Below are 26,844 nucleotides of genomic sequence, written 5' to 3'. Positions count from 1 at the left end.
ACTGATAATTTGCTTTTTGGATTTTATGTGTCTGGTTTATAAACAGGATAAAGTTCACTAGTGGATTCTTTCATTTGAGCATTTAATTATTTTAAGACACAAATCTCAACTCATGTCAACAAAAAGTCACATTTCTAAGAAACTTGAATCTCAAAGCATATTGAAGTCAGGTCTCCATGTTGTGTTTGTATTTAAAACTACTGTAGGCCAAACATAGCATTTTTTTCTTTTTCTTTTATGTAAGGTTCATTTTTACAGTGGAGATTATTGTGTTGCCTTAGGTATTACTAATAGGATTTCTCAATCTCAAATATTTGCTGACTTATTAAATGTTGGTAGCTTGAACTCAAGGGTGAGAAGGATTTTCTGTGATGCAGTTGTAAATACATGTTTGACCTACATAAAACATTAAATATATCTGCTAGGTTACATTCTAATTTTTGCTCATAGCAATGCATAGGAGAGCAGTGACTGACTTGCAAGTCAGTCACTGCTCATGCATTGCATACACCTATTGTTCTACACCCAATAGCATTCTTTATTGGGCTGTTTCATAGCAATGCAGGAGAGCAGTGACTGACTTAGCAAGTCAGTCACTGCCTCCATGCATTGCATGGCAGGCATTGTTCTACACCCAATAGAATCTTTATTATTATTGTTCATAGCAATGCATAAGAGAGCAGTGACTGACTTGGCGGCAAGTCAGTCACTGCCTCCATGCATTGCATGGCAGGCACCTATTGTTCTACACCCAATAGAATGTTTCTTTATTCTTAACTTATTCTTCGCCACCGAATGCGGCTCGCTATGAGCCCACCCACAAAAGTGGTATCAAACGCGGCTCGTGCCCGGAGGGGTGCTATTATTTTATAAGGAATCGGACTTACGATGATGGCGTAAAAAGCTAAAAACGAGCAAAATTTCCAACCGTCAAACGCAGAGCATAACTGACACCAACCTCCAGTAGAGTGAGAATTTAAGCAGATTTCTGAACCCAAACAATTTTGAAATCGTCACACGCCCACAAATATCGCCCGATTGGTATCAAACTCGGTCATGACATTGATACGCATGCCTGCTCCGGTAAAATGTGTTCGATATTTCTCTAGCATTTACAGTTTTCTGTCAAGGTGCTTCAGAGCGAAATCATGGGACAGGGTAACTGACGCTCTCCCTGATTCACTTCCATGTATTTCTGAAAATTTTCTGAGCCTGCACAATTTTTGTCTCATCACTGCAATTACTGTGAATGAGGTAAAAATATGAATTGCGGTACTATCGGAGACGACAAATAGCCCTCTTATACGCTTCAAACGGTTTTCAAATATGTATTACGGTTCCTGAACGGCAAAGGTTTGTTCGGAGTGCTTTTTCCATATTAATTGGCTGGGTGTCTCACAAAGATAGAATTTTTTTCCCCCCTTTCTGTCTCACACACAAATGACAGTTATCAGCTGATCCATTACCATAGCAACGGAACACATGAGGTCAGAGCAGCTGATTTATGGGAGGACACTCTGGAATGAGCTGGCCTTTAGAACTACTTGTGTTTTGGGCATTTTATAACAGATTTTAACAAACCATTGTTACACATAAGATTAGTGTGTAATTTTTAAATAAAGCTTAATGGAAATTTCCCAATAAAAGCCCCATTATCTCTGTCAGGTGAGTTCAGCGCCGTAAGGCCCTGCAAAAATCTCTGCCTATATTATCTTTTCCTCTCAGGTTATGGCACTGGCTTGCTGCGCAAGCCAGTGCAATTTTAACTTGACCTAATGATATTAAATAGGACAACCAAAACGCCATAGTGTGGGCATTTAATATGAAGCTTATGTTTATTTTTCAAAATAAAAGCCTTCATATTGCTCAGGTTAATGCATCCGTAAGGCGATGCAATAATATTAGTATGCTTTATATTCTAATATTATCTGCCTTGCTGCGCAAGGCAGATCATTAAGATAAGACTTTTACCTTAAATAAACTATTAGCTATTTTACTTACTTATTAGTCATTTTAAATATACTGAATTGAGTAAGTCAATTACAGAAAACATTCAAATGATACCCCACATGCTATTGGCAACACTTAGGTAAAGATATGTTTGGCCTGCTTTGATCAGAAATAGTAACTGCTTCAAACTATTAGGATTCCATCTCTCCCTGTGTGTTTCACTCACATGACAGTTGAGCTGCTCTTTAGAACTACAAAGACTGAAGGTTAGAACTACAACATGGTGGAACTGTCAGTTACTACAGAGGAGGACTGAGCTGGCCTTTAGAACTACTTGTGTTTTGAGCATTATAGAAACGATTTAACACATTCACTGTTACACATTGGATTAGATTGACCATTTCTTATGATGCTTACTGAAAATTTCAAAATAAAAGCCTTGGCAATTTTTACATCATATATTTGCTCATTTTTGCTTGACGTGATTGGTTTATCCAAAGCACTCTTAGACACTGGATTAGTGTGGGCATTTAATATGAAGCTTACTGCAAATTTCAAAATAAAAGCCTTCATATTGCCCTCAGGTTAATGCATCGCCGTAGGAATGAATTTATATTCTTCTCAGGTTAGGGAACTGCCTTGCGCAGCAAAGCAGTTCATTAGCATTAGCCTTTTAGCTTAAATAAGCTATTACCTATTTTTCTATTACCTTGAATATTTTTGCATCAAGTAATTGCTTTCATGAGCATATTACTGATTTAATCCAATGACTCTTAAACATTGGATGAGTGTGGCCCTTTGATATGAAGATTAAAAAGAATTTCAAAATAAAAGCCTTGACAATTTTTACATTATGTAATTGCTCTTTTAGGCTTTATGTGACTGGTTTCTCCAAACCACTCTTACACATTGGATTAGTGTGGGCATTTATTATTAAGCTTACTGAAAATTTCAAAATAAAAGCCTCAATATGCCCCTATGGACAGTGCACCGCCGGAGGCGGTGCAATGATATCATTCTGCATTATCTGTTTATCCGAGGTTAGGGAACTGCCTTGCGCAGCAAGGCAGTTCATTAGCATTAGCCTTTTAGCTTAAATAAGCTATTTTCTATTTTTCAGAATTATTAGCCATGTTTAGTATACTTAATGGAGTAAGTAAATGACAGTAAACCTTCTAATGATACCCCACATGCTACTGAAAGTATTCAGGCTTACATTAGCATATTTGCTCATTTTAGCTAATGCACTTGCTTTATCATACTGAATGTTGCATGTCCAGCTTACTTAACATTCTTGTGATTCTCCACATGCTATTGATTACATTGCAGCTTTCTTTAGCATTGATGCTAATTCTTAGCATCAGAATGCTGGGTCCAAACCGACGGGCACACTTTGGCAGGCCCCAGTTAAATTTCTTCAGGAATTTTCTAGTTTTTACCTGTTCCACTTCAACTCAAGATTGACAAATATTGATTTCTCAACTTTAAATCTACACGAATGCTGTGTCCAATAAAAGCAGTTCTTAAGAGATCTGCTTTTACTCATACACTGAGTAGTCAGATCAGCATTTCTTCCAAAACAGAGCTCATTATTTGCCAATACTTTTGCTAGGCTAACATACCATTTTAAAAAGTGAGCAGCCAGACTGTACCATAAGATTTGTCAGAGTGATTAGAAGACACTTTTACTGCTGGACTTTTCACACTTATCTTTGGTTGGAAGGAGTTCCAAAGTCCGACTCGTTGTTAGCGGCCGTATTATACGGCTGAAAACGGCGATTAAAAATGCATTTTAAAATATTAAACGCCACAAATCATCAATCACCATCAATCATCAATGACACATCTTCTTAAACAAACACTACAGCTGCATTTAATACTTACGGATGGGCTTTCATCTCTATGTAATTCTTGGGAATGAATCCATCTTTCCCATTTAGTTCTGCCTTATACCAGTTCTGATCGCACTCTTCATTTAACACCTGAAAGCACAGAAAGAAAAAAAAAGAAAAGTCAGTCAAACTCTGTCCAAACAAAATACAGAAGGTACAGAAATTTTTGTCTTTAACTGGATAAACAGAAGGCTAAAACATGACAATATGGCAACTGAATTTAATTGGTGAAAGAATGAAGTGGAGAAATTTGTTTCAAAGGAGAGACTTTTGTGGAAAAGCTACTCAAGCTTTTTTTTCCCCCCTTCTATTAAAAAGCAGAGTCTGTCATAAAATGTCCAGGGGCAAACACTGGAAGCTATCCTTTTACAATGCAAAACAGAAAAAGAAATGTTTTATTCATCGGATGCAACCTCCATGAACCACGTTATGTCGATACAGTTTACAGAGCCAAGTTTGTATCTAACATTTTCTCCTTCCCTTTGCTCCATTTTCCGTCTCGTTTGCTAGAGCCTTCCGAAAACAAAGAACAGCAGAAGGAACCGAGGTGGCAGACCTGTAGGAATCCAAGAATCTTCAGGGACGACAGACGGCCCTAAAATTTATCACATGCAAGTTTACACGACATGCTCAACTGTTACCTCATTGAGAGATTTAGATGGATTAGCTTGGCTTTCCTGCATTTTCCACTGAATAAATAAATAAAAACCCAAAAGAAAAGAAAAAAAAAAGGCTTTTTACAAATTTTCATGTCTTAATTCTGTACTTTCCCACTTACAAGTAAAAAAGGTTCAATAAAAGTAGGCATAAACAGATAAACGTATTGAAAGATGGGATACAATTTGTAGGCAATAACGTAGGGATGAACGGTCTATCAATAACGTCGGTATCTGCCGATAGTCATTTTTTAACATCAGTATCGGTCTTAAAAAAAAAAGGGGGGGAGAAAAACTGGGATGATTTTAACAATCGATGTTCATTTCCATCTTGTTGGAGAGAGGCTGGTCACGCGATTGTAAAAGTAGCTGCATTTGCATTACAAAAGGTTGTCGATATTCTGCCAATGTTGGAAAAAAAAACAACAAAACAAACAAACAAAAAAAAAAAAACACGACTTTGCAATTGCTGCATTTCTGCCAAATAAAAAATGCAATTAAAATTGTATGCAAAATAAGTTTTTTCATGCAATAAGACGGATTTTTTTTTTTTTAAATAAATAAAATAATTAAAAAAAATAAAAAATAAAAAATCGCTGCGCAATCGTCGTCAGACCACTTCCTGTTGTCTTCGTCATTTCCGCCAGCAGTAGCATCTGGTTGTTGATCACCTCGCTCGTGTGATCCGGAGACGGTATGGCAGTTTTGCGAAACACACTTTCGATCCAGCCGAAAAAACCAAAACTGCAAAAGCTTACAGAAATTTTGGTGTTTGTTTCTGAAGTGGCGCATTTCCGCTAAGCAAATTTATTTTTGTATTCCCAATTTGCGCAATTTTAAGGTAAATGAAAACGCAGCTGGTGGTGCAGCAAAGAATTGTGGGGAGTTTAACTGAAGCATAGTAGCTGTGGTGAACTCAGCACCGTGGGGTTTTTTTTTTTTTTTGCCCAAAGGTGTCAAAGGGTAGTGAAGTTTATATAGTATAGGTAATTATTGGCCATAAAAGCAATATTTATACAGGATACCAACATCAGCTTAAATGTTGATATCGGTGCATCCCTAAAATAAAGTAAAGAAAACCTGTATTCAGCTTTTTTTTTTCCCCTTCAATTCTTATCCAGAACTTAAATTCCCTTTTTTCTCTCTCCCAAAACTGACCATGAACCCTGAGGAATGTGTTGTTTTTTTTCTTCTTCTCCTAATTAGACTCACTGCTTATCGTGTTAAGAGACAGAGGCTGTGAGGTCTAGCCTGAACTTTCCTAAATAAAGCCAAGACAGCAGCAGTGTATCAGGGTGAACGAGAAACATAATATTAAAAGGAAAAGTCTGCCATTTTCTCATTCTATTGCCTCTTAAATGCATAATCCACGGTTTGCCAATCCCAGCTGTTGGTTTGGTTAATGTGCCGTCGAGTGACTGTGGTCTATTTGCTCCTTTGACCCCTCAGAATGCCAGCTGTCCCTGGTCTTCCCCCCAGCTGCTAATTCTGCATAAGACCAGCATTACAGGATGAGGGAGTGGCCCTGGACCAGAACCAAAAATGAGCCATAAGCAGAAGTGGGTCAAAGTACATGTGTCCGTATTTACACGTGAGACACTGAGCCAGGTACTTCGGTCAATTCTGAGCCAAACAGACATTTTCACATGCAAGTAAAAGAAAGCTACAAAACAAAAAGCCGCAGAGAAATGCATCACAAACACATGTACAAGTTACTAGGTCGCACCAACACTACTCTTCAGTGTGGAAGTTATTATTGCCTGAAGACTCAAAGTTAGCTCCAGTAACAAGTTTAAGCATGAAGATAAAACTGAAGTGTAAGAAACCATTTTACAAAACAAGAACCCCACCTAACAGAAGCCTGTTGGCTCTTCATTCAGGCCGCTACAAATAGCTAAACCCTGACAGGTGCTGGTTGTTTGGCTTCTTTGCCGTTTTGTTTTTAAACACCGTTAGTCACTACATTCACAGGTAAAGCATTTTGTTAAGGTTTGCGATCCCAACCATGCTAATATACTTATAGCAGTAATAACTTACGACAGTCATTACGAATGCTAACCACTGTCCTGATACTAAACAATGTACAATGTCGAATCCAAATAGTTTCCTCTTTATCCCTCGCAACTTGTCCAAGCAGGTTAGAGCTTTTTGAAAAAATTAAATTGGTTTAAAATAAAAAAAAAAGCAAAAAAAAAAAAGCACGAGGCTCGTGACTCTGACTTTTGGTTGAGCTAATCAAAATTTTCACTGAGTCAGCATCAAGGGCCAGTTATGTTGCTTTAATTTATTCAAGTTGTTTTTTCCCCCCCTAAATACCTTTCGCACCATTTAGAAAATGCACATGTTTGCACATCGCCATTTTTAGTATTTAGTTTATTTTCTCAAGAGGTTCTCAAAGACCACACACATGCATACCTGTGACCCCTTTTGAGGTCCTGTCCCAATTTGGGAACTACTACACTTTGTCAGAACATTTGTTTTCTGCTTTGGCAACAAAATTATTTTCCAAGGTGCGCATTTGCCAGCTTTTTTTTTTTTTTAAAAAAAGAAAGAAAAAAAAGTCCTGCATGTGTACAGTAAAGCTAAACTTGAGGGCTAGTCCAGTGCCTGGAGCGCACAGTCATGAGCATCATGTGACGCTCCGAGTGACCGCCTGGCTTTAGCTCTGAATGCTGAAGTGAAACTAATCCAAAGATTCAGGTTCATCATGAAGTCTGCCTTCCGTGAGGTGGGAAGCAGGGGTTTGGGAGCCTTGAGAAAGAGGAAAATCTGTGGAATATTTGAATAATTTTCAGATATTTTAGGCTTGGAGTTACAACCTTGAGGAGGGAAAACCAAAAGTTGCTTTTACTGCATTTTGAGAGCAGACAACAAGCCGAGGGGAACGTCTTTAAAAAAAAAAAACACCTACATTCTGCACTAGAGGAGTTTTAAATAACATTCATGGAGTATAATTCTGAAGTTATTACAGCAACACACTGCAGACCTCAACATATATGGTGAAGTTTTTTTGATATCATCTTCCCCCAGTGGAGGAAGTTTTGTCGAGCGGTTCTTGAAATGCTAGGCTAATTCCGGCATGCTTCCTCCATGTTTTGATCGGACTGGTTAATAATTCACCTCATTACATAACGCAGTTCCCGTTGACGTGCGTGTGCAGAGGTTTGCATAAAAACTTGTTCTTCTGCTTCGCCGGTCTTGCTTTGGAGGTTGTAAAATATGACAACTTATGTTCGGGTTGCACTAAGCAGCTCGTTCTACACCGATACGACTGGATCAAATGCAGAGCATTTTGTAAAGTGCACAATCCTCTGACCACTTCTTTATGCATCCAAAAAAAAGAAGAAAAAAAGTGATGAAGGCTCATGTGGAGAAAAGAAAAACAGAAATAATATTTGCTAGGTTGGCTTTTTTCTTTCTTTATAATAAAAAAAAAAAAAAAAAATTGAGACAGGAACTGCATTTTTGTTTTGCGTGAACTTGGGAGCTCCAAAGCAAACCACTTCCATTCACTCATTTGATTTTTATTTTAGATTTTTTGGGGCCTTTTTAATCTGGTTGAAGCACAATAGTTGTAGGAGTTTCACTTTGACAGGCTATGGTCGAGGCCAGGGATTATCTCCTCCACAGCTGCCACTGCCCCCCCCCCCACCCCCCCATTCCCTCAGAACCATGCAATCTAAAAATAATAAAGCATTTCTAGCCACAAAACCCATATCTGTGTCAAATATGAGTATGTGCCACATCATACTCAAGCGTGAAACTTATTAGTCAAGAAGTCCTGCGAAAATATTCACTCGAATAATCTGATGAATCACATGCAGAAACACCAGTTTGATGTTTTTCGGCTTTAGAAAATTTTATATGATATGGGGAAAGAAAGGAGAGAGAGTTGCAGCACAAAATGATTCCTTCCTTTTGCTTCCTTCTATTGCAAGGTCAGTGACACGTGTGTGGCTGTTGTAGTTTACCCTACAATAGACCAGTGTTTATTCTCTGCCCGGCAAGACTTCGGGACCTTTTGCGTTTGTTTAGATTTCGGCAGGATATGAGCGCCGAGTATAAGACTATTAAACTAGATCTATATTTGTCTTTCCTGGCAACCCCATGCAACTGTCATGAGGCGTTGGAGAACTACATGTTGCTCAGCGACGCACTCATTGTAAAAATTTGCAAGTCGCAGAGATAAAGAAAAATCTGCACAACCTGAAATAAACCAGGAGCAGGGATTACCTCGAGTGTGAATTAATCGGGACTTTTGCAGCGGGTCAGGCCCAAGCATCAAGACAGATGACCTACAGCTTCACCGGGACCTTCGAGTCCAAAGCCTACTGCGTCCAAAACGCTGGGTTTAATGGACCTGTCAAAGCTCCTTATGTCGCCTGTTTGCACACAATAAAGCAATCTTGATGTCCATAAAGCAGAGCTTGTTCCTTTACTCAGACGGCGCAGCAGATACAACTTCCACATGCGAAGTCGAACTGCGGCTGTTACGGATTTTTACAGCCGTATCCGAGCAATTGGAGTCACAAAACAGTGCAATATGTAATAATGGAAGGACCAGACAAAGACAACTGAACACATTAGCAGCAGGAGCAGCGAGTTGTTTGTTCCAGTCAGAGAAGTTTCTTCTAATAATGGCTTATATGTCGAGCAGCTTCATCTTAAAACAGACCCTACAGGCAAAAGACAATTGTTATGGTTAAACCTCCGATTAGTGTTACTCTTCGGTCCACTTCGAATTTTTAACGCAAGTGTTCAAAGATTATTTGGACTCCAAACAACACGGTGCCTTAAGAGCGCTTTCATTTTGGATCTTAAAATTCCCAATAAAAAGGCTTTCAAAGATGCTTCTGTCTTCACTGTAAGCAAAAAGAAAACGGACAAGCGATCATTCAGATATACGTCTGTTAGTTTGTCATATTTCCTGTGTCATTACCGATGGGAGTTCAAATATTTACGCTGATGTCTTGTGTAATTTTGCTGAGGCAAAATCAATATGGTGCTACCAGATACAACCGTCAGTGTTTAGAAAGTAATGTTGGTGTTGAGCTGTCAGATTTGTTGTGTTGTTTTTGTTAGGAAAGATCCAAAGTTGTTAGCGTAATGATGCTAACGAATGCCTTAAAAGTCCCTAGAAACTGAACTTCACGTTCATGGATCTCAGCAACTTCTTTAAGGTTAGCCATCATGGCTAACTAGAGAGGTGAATCTCTCATTGCCTAGCGATTCGATTCAGATTTTTTTATGAATGTAATGCGGTTGACAATAGGCACAGACAGCATAAAAAAAGAAGAAAAAACACCCCCCATCTATTTAAAACAACCCTGTAGGGTTCCATACCGCTATATACTCACTAGTAGAAGCGGCAACATTTACAACATCAGTCCAAAGACAAGCTCCGCCCCCAGAAAGCTAACTCCGGACTAGCGCCAGCAGCATTTAGCAACACCTGGTGAAACTATGCGTCTGCTTAAGCTATCATACAAACTACTCCCGTCAGTCCAACACTCCCAAGAAGCAGGATTGGAGCAAAGCACTGTTGCGAGGAAATGATGGAGGGATGGGAGCTTCTTAAAGAGACAAAGACCAATTTCAAGGTGTCGGATATAGCTATGATGCAAGGTCAAATTTATTTCCATCGCTATTTTTTGACCTAGCAGCATTAGCATAACAACTGGAGAACACAGTTACTTGATTGAGACTTTTTAAAGTAAATCTTTGTGGCTGACTGGAACCGTTTGTCTATTAAAGTATTTTTTAAAAAAGAGAAGCAAGAAGAAAAAGGAAAAACCACATCCAGAACAGGAACATCCTTTTCAACTGGAACTGCAAGAGAGAATAAAGTAACATCTCACCCATCACTATTTATATAAACATCAAGTGTTCATGATTCAGGTTTATAATCAGAAGTGCCAGAAAACAAAGCCACCACACACACACACACTTTTCTATCTTCACAAGAACTTTGTTTTGATTTCCTTCTATTTTTCATCTGAAATTTACCCTAAACGTAACCTAAACTCAACTCGCATCACATTGCCCACACAACCACAACAGTTGACAACGACCTGAAGTCCTGCAAGAAATTGCGGCTTAGCATTTTGACACACTAACTGCCCACAATTCAATAAAAACGTGCACACCAACAGAAGACAAGCTAGGCTCCCGTTTTCCCCAGCCTTTGCACTCAGCAGCCAACTACTTGGGAGCTTGAATTTTGGATCAAAGAATGAATCTACTGCCATGCTGGAACGCCACCTCGGCTCAACTCATGTAAACACAAACCAATTGACCTAAAACTTTTTAATATACCTTAATTTTCTCAAGCTTAACATTGAAATCAAGATGAATGAAAAGATGAACACCCTATTAAAAAAATTTTTTTTTGCTCAGTAAAAATTACACCGACTTTAAGGACAAAGTAGAATTTTATCTTCAGTCAAGGATCTATGGGTTAGCAGGAAGTAAGATTTTATTGTCAAACAATTGTAATAAAACAACAACAAGGTGATTATTTCTTATATACAGGCAGCAGTGAGGATCCCAGTGACTTTGAATGATTCACGCCCACAGCAGCCACCATCCAGCACAGCCAGAGACGACGACTGTGGGATTAAGTCTTCAAAATGAAGAATTAGTGTGCTAAATTTAAAATAACCTGGAGGTATTAGGATGAATGTTTAAAAAAAAAAAAAAAAAAAAAAAAAAAAAGACGACAATGGACCTCTGCCACGTTAGACCACAAAGTCACAGCTTCACAAAGCGAACATTACACCTTAAAACTAATCAGCCAAAACAAACTGAAAGCAACCTTTTCTCCTGGGCAACTTAAATACAACCATCGTTCTGTTCTTTGTTCGGCTTGAGACGAATTATACACAACAGGCACTTTTAGAAGCAAGAGAACGAATGGTGAACTTTACACTAAATTGAGAAGTGAGAAAAAAAACACAACCTTAAATCGATGTGAAGTGTGTTTGTATTGGAGCCACCGCTGGGTTTAGAAGGTATTAACACCAATCTTGTAGCCGCTCGCTACAAAGTGCAGCTTTACTAAACAGCTGTTTTAACGCCACAAGCCTTTAATACTAGCGTCTGAAATCTGCATAATCCGGACCATTCTACTTTCATTAATGTGGTAAAATATAGGCCACTTTAGCCAGATTAGCAAATCGAACTATGAAGGGGTTTCTGTTTGGACTGTTCTCGTTAGACGGAAAAGGAAGAAAATGTGTGTAAAGAACATGCAGAGAGAATAATTTAATCTTTAAATACAGCAGCTGACGTCTTTATGGCACATCTGCAGGGAGTGATATGGAGATGAGGAGTGAGACCTAATTACAGTTCTCTGGTTTGACACTCAGGGGATAAGAACAGGGAAGAAAAAAAAAAAAAGAAAAAAAAAAGACTGTTGAGGAAAGAGGGGAAAAGAGGCAAAAAGAGATGCCACAGCATGCAAATAAAAGCAACACAAAGCAAACTTTGTGATCAGTTCAGGGACCTAGAGGTTAAGAAGAGAAGAGAGGGCATTCCTGTTTGAGAGCTGGGAAGCTATGGGGGTTTTAAACTCTGTTTAATTGGGGACCAAAATTGCAAGATTTGTTACATTTTCAGTTGGTGGTGTTCTCTTTTAACAGTACTGTGTCTAACAAACCAAACACTCTGACAAACCTGTTCTCCTCCTCACCTGTGGTGGCGCTGCACCAAGAACCAGACAAGGAAACGATAAAAAACAAAAAAAAACAACAACTCTGAAGACAACTTCCATTTTCACAAAATGAAAACAGAAATGGAGGAGAGTCAGATTTTAGCAGTTTAAGGACGGGCAATTTCTCCTGCTAGGACAAGACTCGCGTGTTCGTTTTGGTTGCATTTACCCAGAATGCCCTGCGCTACAGTTTCCTACTTTTTTAATTTTTTTTTGCATTTGTACCTCGCCAGAGTGTACGTCAAGGTTTTCAGGCACACCACGGTTTGGTTGAACATTCAAACTTTCCCAAACCAAGCAGACTTTCTAGACAAATTAAGAGTTTGACTTAAGCGGACTAAACAGGGCTGGTGTTGAAGCACCCTAAATGTTTATTCTGCATAGTGAAACATGTCACTAGAAAGTGAATATAACCCTCTAATGTTTTAACATTCACACACTCAAGTTTTTGGTGAACATTCGACAACAGCAAACCAGCAGTTCATTATTTTTCCCCACTGAAACAGTCTTGTTCTTTAAATGTTCGATTGATTACAACAACTTCACTACATGCGTTAGCGTGTTCCTGCCTCAACATGCCTTATTTCAAGTGATGTGTCCGTAACAGGCTTCTGCAGAACTCAATGACAGGATGTGGAGGGAACTTTCTGTGAACCCAGGTAATACCTCTTTAAAAAAAAAAGAAAAGAAAAAAAGAAAATTGTACAGAAAACCTCAATTGCAACACAAAAAAATGAAAAGACCGTCTAAGGCAGTGACTAACAATGAGCTGTTTTACTGTGTGTTTTCTTTGTCGTTTGTTTTACTTTAGTCATGAACAACCAGCTTGTACATTTCAGTCCGTTTTCCTGTGCTTTGTGGAAGTTTTCATTGCATCTTAGTGGAATTTTATGATAGAGCCAAGTGGATAGTGATGAATATATTCGTACAACAAGAGTCAATGCTTTTGTAGAAGCACCTTTTGCTGCAGTTAAAGCTGCCAGTCTGGTGAGGTATCATGTCTCTCACACTCAATTCTTTGCAACTCCTTCATGTTCTGCCCGATTGGATGGAGAACATCAATTTCTCTGTTTTGCTAGTGTTTCACTTTTAGATTTAGGTCTAAATTTCGACGAAACGATTCCAAACCATCAATGTCCTTTGATGTAAAACCTCCATCAAGTCTTGTTAAGTCTCAACCTGGTTTTCTACCAAGATTGTGCTGCATTTAATTTAATTACTCAATCCAGCGATTGAGTAATTAAATTGGTCCTATTTCTGGGGAAGAAAAAGCATCTCTTATGGGCTTTGAGTGTTCAGAGTCATATCGAGTGTTTAGTTCTCTACCACACATCTGCTTCGTTTACACCAAGTGGTTTGGTAAGGTATTCCACCCGTTTCAATTGTAATTGAAGACAAATTATCCAGAAAACCTAAATTACAACCCAAAAAATGAACAGATTGCCCAAGGCAATAACTAACAATGAGCTGTCTTTATGCAGTATTTTTTACTGTATGAAGACAGTAGATAATACTGTCTTCATACAATATGAAGACAGCACCCCAATTCTAAATGATAGAGTTAGGGTGAAGCTACAGGTGTCAGTCTGTTGATCGAGTAACAGAAAAACAAACCACTTGGTGTCTAGTGGGTGGACGTCTAAGGAAACTTCTTATGGCTTTCTCCTAGTGCGATCAGATTCATGGAATGAAAAGCCAAAGCTTATCCAGTTGTCTAACTGTGCATGCGTTTACTTGGAGGGTGGGTGTGTAAAGCAGCTCTTTCTCTTTGCAAAGCGTAAAGGAGCAGTGGCTTACTTTCAGACCTTTGTAGAAGTAGATGAGTTCAGCTCAAACCCAACAATATATACTCAATTATGCTTTGTCTTAGCAGATGCAAAAAAAAACAAAAAAAAACTGTTCCCAGTACTGCTTTAAAGGTGAATCATTGAGGTGGCCATTTCGCTGGTTTAATCTACAGAATAATGAAAAGACAAACAAACAAACAAAAAAAAGGAATTATCAAAAAAGATGCAATTTTGTTTTATGCAAGATAACAGGATTTTTGTAGAAGAGATTTACAGTGGGAGAGAAAGCAAGCCCTGGGAAACTCAGCTGATACTTCAAACAGGCTCTTTGCTGATAAAAATGTGCAGCAAAGTGGAAGTTGATTGGTTGAGAGAATAGTTAGCAACCTTCTAGTGCAAAAGTGTGAAGGGAAAAAGTTACAGCAGTTGCTTCGAGTGTTGAAACAGAAGGAAATTGCAGAAACTGAGGGTTTATTTTAAAAGGCGTAATATGAGACTAATTTAAAAAGGGCATTCAGCAAAAGAGTGGGAAACTGTAGAGTTTAGAAAAAAAAACAAGTAAAAACCTTTCTTAAATTAGACTAAGATTTGAAAAGAAATTCCAAACGTGCAAGGCAGCTCTGATCTGTTACTCCTCATAAAGTAAAACAGAGGTCAAATCAATATGCAAAGCATTAACATGAAATGATGCATCATTAAAAAACAGGGATCTTAGGAGAGCAATGGACTTAAACCCCATCACTATCAATAATGTCATTTTATAACCGCCGATTTGTAAATTATGGTTCCAAGAAGTGATTATGAAAGGGCTTCAAGAGAAACAAAGTTGAAATGTGAAACTCCACCAACGTTTGCAGTGTGCACGTAAAGTTGGTGGGAGTTTTCTTTTAGACACAGGAAGCTGCTGGGGGTTGGAAGAGAGAGAGAGAGAGAGAGAGACAGAAAGAGATCGAGGAGGATGTGAAAGCAGCTAAACTGTAGCATTAACCAGAGCATGTTGAGACGCAACGAGACAAAGACGGGAGAAATTGATGACGGTTTAGTGGTAATACTTGAAAATGGAGCAAAGCCAAAGAGCTTACATGGACCAGACAACGATCTGCTCTGGTACGCTGAATACGCAATTCAGATTGTCCGACACTGGCTCAGGTTTCTCAAACAGGTCAATGTCCTTCATGAAGGTTTCAATGGGACATAATATATATATATAAATATATATATATTCCAACAGCCCATCACTGCACTTTAGGTTTCAGCAATGATTATAATCAGATAAGTTATTCTAGCATAGCTGTATTAGCCTGGTTTCAGAATCTCCAGCTCCATTGCTAATTAAGTTGAAAGTTTTTTTCTTTTTTAGGCTCAGCACTTTTAGGAAGTCCCTGATAATTCTTGGGAACTGGAAACATGGTGTCAACATAGTTTTTTTTTTTTTTTTTTTCTTAAACATCTAACGTACTGATCGGGTCAATGACCTAAAAGCTGTACAAAAAAAATAAAATAAATAAATGTACTGCCATTTCTGCTGCATAAGAGCTGGGAATTTTTAATTTTTTTTTTAAATCATTAATCTAGTGGTATTTTGTTTAATTTCTAAAGTTAAAGATTACATCGATGCCTACACGGATATTTTCGAAGTATGTTTTGAAATGTTTCGTCTCTTCCTCAGGCAATCCCTGTACAGTTAAGTCCAAGGTCATTTGTGTGTTTGGGAGGTTAAAGAACTAAAAAGGTCACTGGGATTTGTGCCTTTCTTGTTTTTGTTTTTTTTGGATGAACACACAATAAATGTGTTATTTTCAACCACAGTGCAAAATAGAACAAAACAGGGAGTGAAGGAACAAACACTTCACATGCCCATGGTCCCTTCAGTCCACTGGCATGTCGCACCTCAGCCCTGCTTCAAGAGAAATTAATACCAAAACCATTTTACGTCCCATTTCATCATCGGCTCCTATGTAAGGATATGAAGTAACAGCAGGTTCCGTACAGATAAAAAGGGATTGTAAGACATGCTGCAGGGGCATGGCTCAGCGACCTGCTAATAGCAGCAAATTCGGTCAGCTATAAAGCCTGTTAATCTTTATTTATTTAAAGAGGAAATGAGAACAAGTGTCCAATGCTCAAGGCAACGAAAAGACGTCACTGTGGCCTACACTTGCTTGTTGCTGTGCGACTCTAAAACCATTTGCTCACACAGCAAATGAACAAAAAGGGAAGGGAGCAAAAATTTTGATTGAGTTTGTTCTCCTTGGATGAAATTGACAATAATATGTAAAGACATCTGGCTCAAATCGACCTCAGATGTTCATAATGGCTGGTTGGTATATTATGTAATTTACAGCTGAATGTGTACACATCTTCAGAGTTCAGTACTGAAGATATTGCAGCGGGCGACTTTAACCACTTGGCATGAAAACCAGAGAAAGAGGTATGAAACGGTTAAATACACAAACATGCAAATGAGTTGTGGAAACATCTGCAAGCGAGACCAGACACTTACACAGAAAGACAAAAAAAAAAAAAAAGGATCTGAAAAGGCAAGAAACTTCCTCTTTTTGCCCATGCAGGATGAGATGTCATTTTGTGAAACAGAGCTACTCCGCTTCAAGTTTAAAGGAATGCCTTAAACTTTTACATTTGCACTGTACGGATATTTAACACAAGTCTTCAAGGTTGTTTAGCACAAAGTCGTAATGAAAGATGATTAAAAACCTGCTGGTTTTAACAACCGATCGACTAAAACTGATTGAAGAGATAAAAAAAAAAAAAAAAAAAGGAAGGGTTTTTCAACAGATCTGCCTGTCATGTACAGATAACGATGGAAATGTGCTTTGTAAACAGCATGAGAACATACTAACACGTCATGACTGTAAAACGGAAAAAAATAAAGAATGCTATAGGATTGCTATTTAGTGGGGAACCTGGACTTCATTAACACAGATGTGAATATAAACTTTTAACATATGTAGTTGGTAGCGTTACCAACACCTAAAAATCTCTGAACGATGCGAAAAGTGTGACAAAATTAGACGATGAGAAAAGTATCAGATCAGACAGATTAAAAGAAACTTTATGGCAATTTTAATTTCCTGCTTGAAAATAGTATCTTGCTTCACTTTAAAGGCAATCGCAAGCTTTTAGGTTGGCTGCAGAGACACGGGGAAAAAATAAATAAAAAAAAAAAAACAATGTATGCATGGATGGAAGAACCTGGACACTCTGAAGGGAGTTGAGCTGGAGGTTTTCTTGCTGTGAGGCTTTAAAAAAAAAATAATAATAAAACAGATAGAATCGCCATGTTGCATCAATAATCAACATGGGTTTTTGTTTATTTACAAGAATGTAGTTATATCATCAGCAAAATGACAAGGAGATTTTAGCAGAAAAACGTATTAAAATTACAAAAAATTGTTGTTTTAGTGGGGGGGAGGGGAGGAGCCCGAATCATTAATTTGTTAGTTTTTGTGTTGGAGTTTCCAAAAAAATTACAACTTCATCCTGCTAATATTACCACTTTATTCTTGTATTATTTCAACTCTATTTTCGTAGCATTACGACTACTTTGGTAATAAAAAAATAAAACAATTGCCTGACCTTTATATTTTATCATAGTGTTAACCTGAATTCAAAGCCCAAATAAATAAAACAAGATGGCAGCCCTGGGCTCGCTGAAACACAAGGAGAGCTTTGATGGGGATGAAAAATGAAAATAAAAATACACAGATTTTTCTAAAAATTTAATCTTCAAAAGCCAGAAATTATATAACATCAACTAATGCAGAGAAAAAAAAACAAACAAAAAAAAAAAAAAAAAAAACCCCAGCAACTACATGAAGATCAAATGACACCATGTCTTTGGTAAAAGTGAATATTTGCCAAGGCTCTACATCGTGGGTGGAAAAAGGTTGGTTTATGCACCATCAAGATAAGAGCGCATGTTAGTAACGTAGCCACTATCTCTGAGTGAAACTGAAAATAGAGTGAGATTAAGGGATGCTGTATACATGCAAAGCCTTAACACAGGGTCGTTCTCTTATGAGAGGCACTCTTTGTATTGGGAGCAGAGCTGTTTAGTATTAGCATCAGCGGATAGCGCTGGTGACAGACCCACAGGACGCAGGGTGGACGGTCTCAAAGGAGAAAAAACAAAACAAAACAAAACAACAACAAAAAAGCAGCCTTACACTCAGCTGAACCTGAACTTCTTGGTGCTGTTCCCATCTGCGGTCAGTCCTCCACAAGGGATTTGATTTGTCTCAATCAAAATTACGGTTTTATTTGGAGTAGTCAAAGTTGGAAATGGTTATATTTTTATTAATGTGATTATCATGTTATCAAGCTACTTAACTGGAATGAAAGCAAAGCCAGAAAAACATAAGGAAAAAAGAAAACAAAAACAAAACAAGGATGCGTTTTCACCCGACTATGTTTTATGTGAGCTCAAGTCGTGACCAAACTGAAGGCAGAAGAGATGAGCTGAGGCAGCCTTCAAAAAACACATGAAGTCTGAAGGATGAGACGGGTTTCTCCTGTTCAGTGTTTCTGCAGGTTTCACATCTCATATTTAAAACTTTTTAAGACCTTTCTGGAGGAAATTTAAGACCCATGTTGTGACTTGAACGCACAAAACTGCAAATTAATCAATGGGTTAGCATAAGGTGCTAGCCAATGGCTAAGAAGAATGTTGTCCACTAACTGCTGATAAATTTGCCCTTACCCATGATGGGTGGAAGTAAGCTACCTAGCTTTACTCTTGCATAGTATATTAGAAGTTGCTAAGCAGTAGCCTCATCTGCCTAGTGAAGATCTAGTGAAGATGTCTGAATGCAACTCAAGGTTTTGCGCAACAGTCCTGCAAAAAAAAAAAGAGGAAACTACATAGAATTAGATAAGATGGTTTTGACAACGAAATTTAAGACTTCTGATTAACGTATTTAAGGCCAACCTTTTTTCTCCCAATACATTTAAGGCATTTTAAGGCCTTAATTTGAGATAAATTTAAGATTTAAGGAAGCACGTACACCTGTGCAAGCAACAGCCGATATCACAAATAAGAAAACTGAGGCCGATTTATCAGTGCACACTTTTAAATATCCTTTTAATGTATTTTTTTATTACTTAGATTTCTTTTCCAACAAGACATAAAAGACCAAACATTTGTCGATTAGTGACCCCAACCTCGGTAATCACTGATCACAATTCCACAGAAACCAACTAATACTTGATGTCCACTTCTGTAACAAAAGAAATAAAAAAAAATACAAAAGTGATATTCCCTGTCAACTTTTTGGACGGTTAAAAAAAAAGAAAAAAAAAAAAAAAAAGAAGAAGAAGCAATTTTACTTAAAGGGTTAAAATTAAGAGGACCAGAATGCTTTCTCTTCTCTTAGACAAATATGGTAGAAGTCCTGTTTGGCTCAGTGTTTCCTACGCTGACTTTCTCTGTGCTTTCAGGCCTCCTGCTGAGATAAGAAGTCTTTCCAATACTCTCTGCTGAAACAGCACAGATCCCCCTGTAAGAACAGTAAAGTAATCCTCGACGCCCAGTGTTGCATAAAAAATATTTTAAATCTAACATTGTTTGAAGTGTATAATTTTCTGTAAAAGCCAAACCAATGTGCCAACTCCTCCTGCATCAATGTAAATCCAGTGCTGCCTGTAGAAGCATTTTGTTGTTTAGACAAACAGATTCCATTAAAAGCCCTCAGCTCTGAGTGGCTTTTTACATGTGTTCTTCTTAAGCTAACCCAATTTAATCAATTCGAAGCTTAACAGTAGTCCTTTTATTTCTGTCTTTACTACAGACTGCGGTTGATTCTCCAGAGAGAAAATTGATCAAACTTACAGCCAAAAACAGAAATTAGGATCCTTAAAGATGGCAAGGAGATTCAGAGCTGGATTCAAGTGAAAAAAGATTCTATTTCAATCTTTTTTTTTTTTTTTGAACAAATACATCAGAATGCATAAATCGTTAAGTAGATCCAAAAAAACTCCTTAAATTGTTAATAGTCTCTAAACTTCAATTTGTCTTCCTAATTCTCTTCTATTTTAATGATTGTTTTTCATCTAATAGAAAGTCCAGCCATTTTTTTTAACGTATACTGCGTTAAAGTTGCTAGAATTAGCAGCACAAGGGAGAACATGCTCTCTTTTCAGTGCAACTTTTCTCAGAACACCGCTGCTGTCAAGCCTCCATTTAAATCCAAAACAAAACCGAGTGAATAATCGCCAACATTTCATGTTTTCCTAACAAACATAAGACCGTTCATCAGCCAACTGACAAGCCGACGCTTACCTTGAGGACCTCTCCGCGTTTGAAACTAAGCTCGTCGTCGGCAGTAGCTTTAAAGTCGTATTTGGCGATGGCCTCCATGGTCTTGGTGACTCGCAGCAAAACAACTCGGCTGTGGTTACTCTTCTGTTTCGAAACCGACAGGCTATCCCGGCCTCCGTGGTCGTCAGCTTTTCTCCGAGTCTCTCCTCCCGTCGATGACCCGTTCCTGTAGGGCTTTGACCTTACATAAAGGTCACAGGACAGCACCTGCAAACACAGGACGGCGCCGTTACGCTCAGATTTCTGTTTTGAGGAGTGACTGCACGAGAGATTATGGGTTATGAGGAAACATCGGCGGTGAAAAATTGGGAGCCAAATCTGAGATCATTAAAAGTGGACCTCCAATCATAAAGGTAAACATTTCAGAGCGGCTGGCTGTCAAACGTTTTCAGTCACTCATCTCCTTTGCAGTTCATATTTGCTGTCATTTTAATCACGGGGAGTTTTATATTTTTGCTCGCGGGTAACAATGAAAGCATCCATGCTTAATATCACGGCATTTTCCAAATTCTTCATTAAAATGGATCAAATCTTCAGAATTATTAGAAGGTAACTCGGACATCAGCTTTCAGTATTTCCATGGAGATGGAGAAAACGTCGGCCTCCTCAGACTCAGAGCCTTTTGTGAAAGGTTTTAAATGTTGAAGCTGCAATACTTTACAGTCTTAAAAAAAAAAAAAAAAAAAAATCCAACTGCAGCCCTGTGCGTGGTTACGGTTGCTAAGAGACGTGTCTCCCAAGCCTTCACTAGAAGTAACTTGCTAGTTACAAATTTTACATTTAACACTCACTTCAGGAAGTGAAGCTCCAGATTAAAACGGGTTCAGTGACATTTTGTGGGAATGCGTCTGTTATATTATGTACTGTTCTTTTAAATGAGATGCCAGCGGAAGTGGTGGGAGTTAAGAGTTTTCTGCAGGAGTGCAAAGCATCCCACACGTTGCTGCACACCGTCAGTCAGCTGGCTGAAGCAGAAAAAAAACAACAACAAAAACCCCTAAGAACTAAAAGAGCATCAAACGTAACAGCTTTTAAAGTTAAGCTGTTTTAAAAAGACTACAGTAAGCAAACTGAGCAGCATCTCTGTTAAGCAACTACCACAGGCTGATAGCTTAACCAGCTAATATTAGCTTGCTACACACCCAGATTTACTTGACAGAAAGAAAACAAATGAATCTTTAGGGAAATATTCAGAGATAAAGACACATTTACTTGAAAATGATTAGTAAATTTAGTTAGTTTAGCAGATTTCTGGTGCAGTCTGTGTCCCAAACTCTGATACAAGTTGTATCCATAATCGCTGTTATAACCGAGAGGATAACATTATCAATAATTGATGCTCCTTTTGTTCCATTAGGACCTCATGCCCACGCCGGCTTCTTTTTGAGTTTTTAAGTGTCGTTTTCGTCCCTAAAATTTGTCAGTCCTCGAAAACGTAGTCGACGAGACATTTCTAAGTAAAACTACAACAATACTCAGAATAAAGACGAAGTCTTACAATGAACAGAACCAGATGATTTTGCTTTTGAACAGAGGTATTTTTAAAATCAGAAACTAGAAGTCTGATCTTGCAAATCATTCCGACTCTGGAAAAGCAGCAACGCAACAGATTCATATCTCTCTCTCTTTCTGTCACACTGCGTGGCTGCAGTCCAGACATCAATTATTAATAATCAAGCTCGACATAAAGGCCACTTTAAATTCCTGCGTGATTGCAGGAAATGAAGGAATAGTTAACCCAAACGACAGCAAAAATAATATTAAAATTTTTCTTTAAAAATGCTTTTTTCTATTAAACATCAAGTTGGACAGTTTCATTTGCAGACAGTCGTGTGATTTCAGTCATATTGCATTTTTAAAGTGTCGAAAACAAGAAAAACATCGACTACATCAGCTTGCGAGGAAGTAAAAATGAGGATAAATCTGATGAATACTGCAGTGATATTTTGTAAAATGTGATTTAAATACTGACATCTGTTGCAAAAACAAGGTTTAATGTGTGATATTTGATTACAGACACAAAGCAGAGCACACTTATGTTCCATTTAGATATGCTGGTTTCATAATTTTAAAAAAAGAAATATTAATTATAGTAAAATGTACGTTTTGTGGCAGATTAATGCAAAACCAAGCTAGGAAAAGGTTTGGCTCGACCAAAAAGGAGTATGTTGTAATTTGTAGCTCTGGAAGACAAAATTGGAATCTCCTGAAAACAGAATCAGCAGGTCGGAGCTTGTTTGTGATTGGGAACTCTTCAACAAGTCCCTCCAATCGCTGCATCCAATTACGATTTGCTTAAGACATCCACTTCCGTTGTCAACAGTCAAAAATAAATAAATAAATAAAAGAACGACATTTTTACTACAATCAGAGATCATTCCAACACTATTTCCTGAACAGAAGCCAACAGATACGACAAAAAAAAAAGTCAGCTGATTGTGAAGCCGAGCAGAGAACGATACGGTGACTAAACCTAAAAGTTGTCCCGAGTTAGAGGATAAAAGGTGCGTTATCCTATTATGTTGTCTTCCCGGTGCGCCTCGGGTGGCGTTTTGATGAGATTCCACTAATACTGCTCTGATGCAAGTAAGTCCATTAAAACAGACGCAGATATCAGACTCAAACTGTCACCGAGCAGTTAAACGCAACCTAGTTCAAACCATAAAACCTTAACGTGGGATAAATAAAGGCAACCCACGTCATGATGTATGGACGGTATGCAAAACTACTTTAGCAGGAAGGAACGGACACAGCAAAATTAGTCGTGCCGTTACAAACGTTTGGCAGCCGAGGTTCGACAGAGAAACGGGTCATTAAAACACCCTCAAAAATTTCAAACGCCATCAGTATTGGACTCCCAGGCCATGAGGATAAATTCGGGCAGTATCGTGTCTGTCTCGTTATAGACGACAGGGCACGTTAGAACTGTGTCCTCTTGACTTTTTGGGGCTTTAAATGAGAAAAAAAAAGGAAGAAGAAAAGATCAATTCCGTTCCAGGGAATAGACTGCGCCCACTGTTCTAGAACGTTAGAGTTAGCAAGCCGGCTAACGGTCTGGCAACAATAACTGCGATGTGATTCTCAAACTTACTCCCATCTAATTCAACCGGCGGCTAACTGACGACGACGTTTTTATAGAAGATGTGCTGAAAGGGAAAATGACGAGAAACCGAAACATTAACAAATAACTTAGGCCCCTACCGGGGAAATGCTGGCAAACGTGAAAAGGGAAGAAAACACCTTTTTTTCATAGCGCAAGCTGTTGTTGCTAGCGTAGAAGCGCAGCTAGCTCAGAACACTGCCGAACTTGACTAACCGTCGAGAAATTACCGGACTACACGTTTTGTCTGTGTAAACAGGAAAAACAGAAGAGTGTCTTACCACTTTGTACTATTCCGTTTCGAAGCTGTCCAAGTAAAAAGCAACAAAAAAAACCCTGCTGTGTCTGACGCTCTCCCAGCTTCCTCTAAAGAGATACCCCCACAGTATGTACAACGTCGCTTACAGCCCTGTCCTGTGAGCCCGAAGCTAGCTGGTAGCAGAAGGTTTTCGACGCTTATTTCCGCTTCCTTCCGTCGAGCAGTTAACTGCTTTTCAGCTCCTCCCTGTCAATCTGTATGATTGTTTCGTTGGATAAAAGTGTCACAACTTAATAATAATAATAATGAAGTCAAATAGCAAAGACATTTTTTTAAATGTGTTTTTATGCGATATCTACATTGAATAAATAATAAACGGGTATAATTAAAATTTGTGTCAAACATTCCTAAAATACCTAATTAAATAATTTTTTGAAACCATTATTCAAATCCTTAAATTTTAAGCTTTTTATGTAATAATATATTTATTCCAATTCTTAATTGCTTAATATTTCCTGTAATACTGTCAGTGATGAAACATTAATTGTCGCTAAGTTTCATCTGATTGGCTAACATGTACAGCACCTAAACTGTTGACCAATTACCGTGACTGAAGAAGCATTAGCCCCGCCCACTGACTTTGGTCATGTAGAAATTTATGATGCACTGCGAGTGAAAAAAGATAATAATCGTACCTGCTTAAAAAAATACATATTTTTATATACATTATATATACATATATATATACACACACACATATATATATGTGTGTGTGAAACTGATTAAAAACTGATAGAAACTGATTGTAGTTTGTGTTATTATTTGTTTAAATTTGAAGTAGTTCAGAGCAGAAATTACATGTGTTTGTGTCAAATTACAAGGAATTACAGTGGGTTACACTTTGGCTCAACCTTCTCTGCCAGTTAACTCCAAAGAGAGCCACTGAAATTTTTTGTGTGCGCTTCAAATATGTTTTAATAGCCTCGGTCAGAAAATAAGCGAACTAAGTGGGTTTAATGATATGTTATCTGATCGCTGTTGGGATGTTTGGTTGTCTTATATTGCTTTAATTTTTTCTTTGCACATCTGCTTTTAATTTCGGTCTGGAACGGAGGAAATGTTGGAATACCTTTACACTGCTGCCCCCAAGTGGAATGTTGGGGTTCCTTCATGTTGACGAGGGTCTGTTTTGCTTGATTGCGTGCGATACAAATGGACTTCATTAAATCCAGAAGTTTTTAGAGTACGCAGAAATTCTCCTCAAGTAAGAGTAGCACTATTTTAGCATATTTTTACTCAAGTAAGAGTAAAAAAATATAATGCTGTGAAGCTACTTCTTCTTAAAATATTTTTTTTAGTCATGTACTCCTCAAATCTGGCCCTTGTAGTCTAGTAGCAATGATAAATTCAGAATTTAAGGAAAACTGGAACAAGTTTTTCTTAAATTTGATATAGGTCATCCTAACTCTGACCCTAACCAGTAATGACTACACCATCCTAGTTGATGGTGTTTGGAAACCAGCATAGAACTAATGGAGGGAACTAAAAACATTTAGGTAGATCAACAACATCATGCATATTGTTTTTCTTTTTCCAGCAAATTAAGGCCACAATCAACTCATTGGGTTATCTTCAGTTGTTATGAAGATGCTGAAATTATCAAGAGGAAACTTAAAAGAAATTTGACTTTGCATTGCAGCAGTTTATGACGTAAAAGTTGGTTTGCGTCTTTTTAACAAGCTCCTACCCTTTACAACACTCAGCACAACACTGCTTCTCCATGATGGCGTTTCCAGTCATTTCTCAGAGTGTTGGACTAAGAAGTAGCTTGTAAAGTAAGCAGACGCGGAGTTTCTCCAGGTGTCTGATAATTGCTGCCGCCGCTAGTCTGAAGGAGCTGTGTGGGGAGGATGCCGGGGGAGGGCAGGAACTCACCATACTGATGATCCAAGAGGGCGTTTAGGGGCTCCTGAATGATTGACACGGGAGATTCAAGGATTTCTCAAACATGCATGAATGAATCAAAACAACACTCTGGGTGTGTGTTTGATGAGGGAATGTCATTATACCATAATATAAAGCCAACAAAAAACTAAATTTTTCTTGATGCCTCCCTTTATATCTCCAACATAATTTTTTCAGATTTTTATCCGTTTTAAAAATGAAAACCATATAACCCTCTCTGCTACTTCACAATTAGTTGGAGAGGGATGTTTTGGCCTGTCAGCAAAATCTCAGTAAGTACATTAGAATATGTGTTTGTTAAGTGACCAAATCTATATCAATATTTTGGAAGGTTCATTGTCTCTCAGGCTGTCCAGTTCTATGCATGCAGACAACATTTCAATTGACATCCATGTTTGTCAGACCAGTAGTTGATGAAGAGGTTGTCTCTTGCTCTTGCTGCAGTAGGGTAGGTTTAAGAGGAAGCGGCACCACACAACTTTCTTCCATCTCATTCACATCGGTCTAAAGAGATGTTGTAACACATGCCGCCCCGGTCACTTTAGCTGTGTAAGAACTTCTTTGGGCAACCACGCTCACCACTAAACAACCATCTGTCACCGCTGAATGGCTGTGTGTCGTTAGGAAACACTGTCTATCAGAGTCTAGACGCAATGATAGAGACATTTGCCTTTCAAACCGTATGTTTTAAGTGTTAAGATCATCTTTGACACCTCAAACAATCTTGAGTGAGAGTTCTGGTTGTATACATGTCCAGATATGTTGCTCCTGCAATGTGGCTACTGGGAAAGAACAAACCACACCATCTTTGTGATCCCACATTTCCTCGTACAGCAAGTGGGTTTGTTGCGATAGGCAGTGAGAATTGGGAAGCCTTCCACAACTCATTGCATGAATATTTCATACACCCAACAGTAAAAACGATTTTATCCAACAGTGGAGGACCATTAAAGTAACTGCGCTCAGCGGTGGACTGTACATCGAGTAATTTGGCAGCCTGTGAAAGCTCCACCAGTGATGTGTTCTCCTCCACACACCAGACTCAATGAGAGTCTCAAAGAAAATACCTTGCATTTTAATGTTGCATTTTGGACAGCAGATAACGGTGTACATGTCGTTCTGTACATTACGAGGTCACGACCATGCCAGCATTTCAGCAACCTCACCCTACGCGGTTGGTTGGCATG

The 26,844-nt window shown here is 38.3% G+C and overlaps 1 protein-coding gene across 1 annotated transcript in view; it reads right to left on the bottom strand.

Moving 5' to 3' along the window:
- Positions 1-23,972, bottom strand: part of grb2b (growth factor receptor-bound protein 2b) — a 43,734-nt gene extending 19,762 nt beyond the window's left edge. Inside the window, exons 1-3 of the mRNA XM_044100530.1 lie at positions 23,715-23,972; positions 20,295-20,540; positions 3,835-3,932 (exon numbers count right to left, since the gene is read on the bottom strand). Of these exons, the coding sequence (XP_043956465.1) occupies positions 3,835-3,932; positions 20,295-20,372 (176 nt within the window). The 5' untranslated portion in view covers positions 20,373-20,540; positions 23,715-23,972. The remainder of the gene's footprint in view (positions 1-3,834; positions 3,933-20,294; positions 20,541-23,714) is intronic.
- Positions 23,973-26,844: the final 2,872 nt, after the last annotated feature.

The sequence above is a fragment of the Gambusia affinis genome, linkage group LG19 (genome assembly GCF_019740435.1).
Source record: "Gambusia affinis linkage group LG19, SWU_Gaff_1.0, whole genome shotgun sequence".
NCBI classification, from domain to species: Eukaryota; Metazoa; Chordata; class Actinopteri; order Cyprinodontiformes; family Poeciliidae; genus Gambusia; species Gambusia affinis.
Note: the sequence above shows the minus strand (reverse complement) of the source record. Positions and strands in the feature narration are given on the sequence as shown.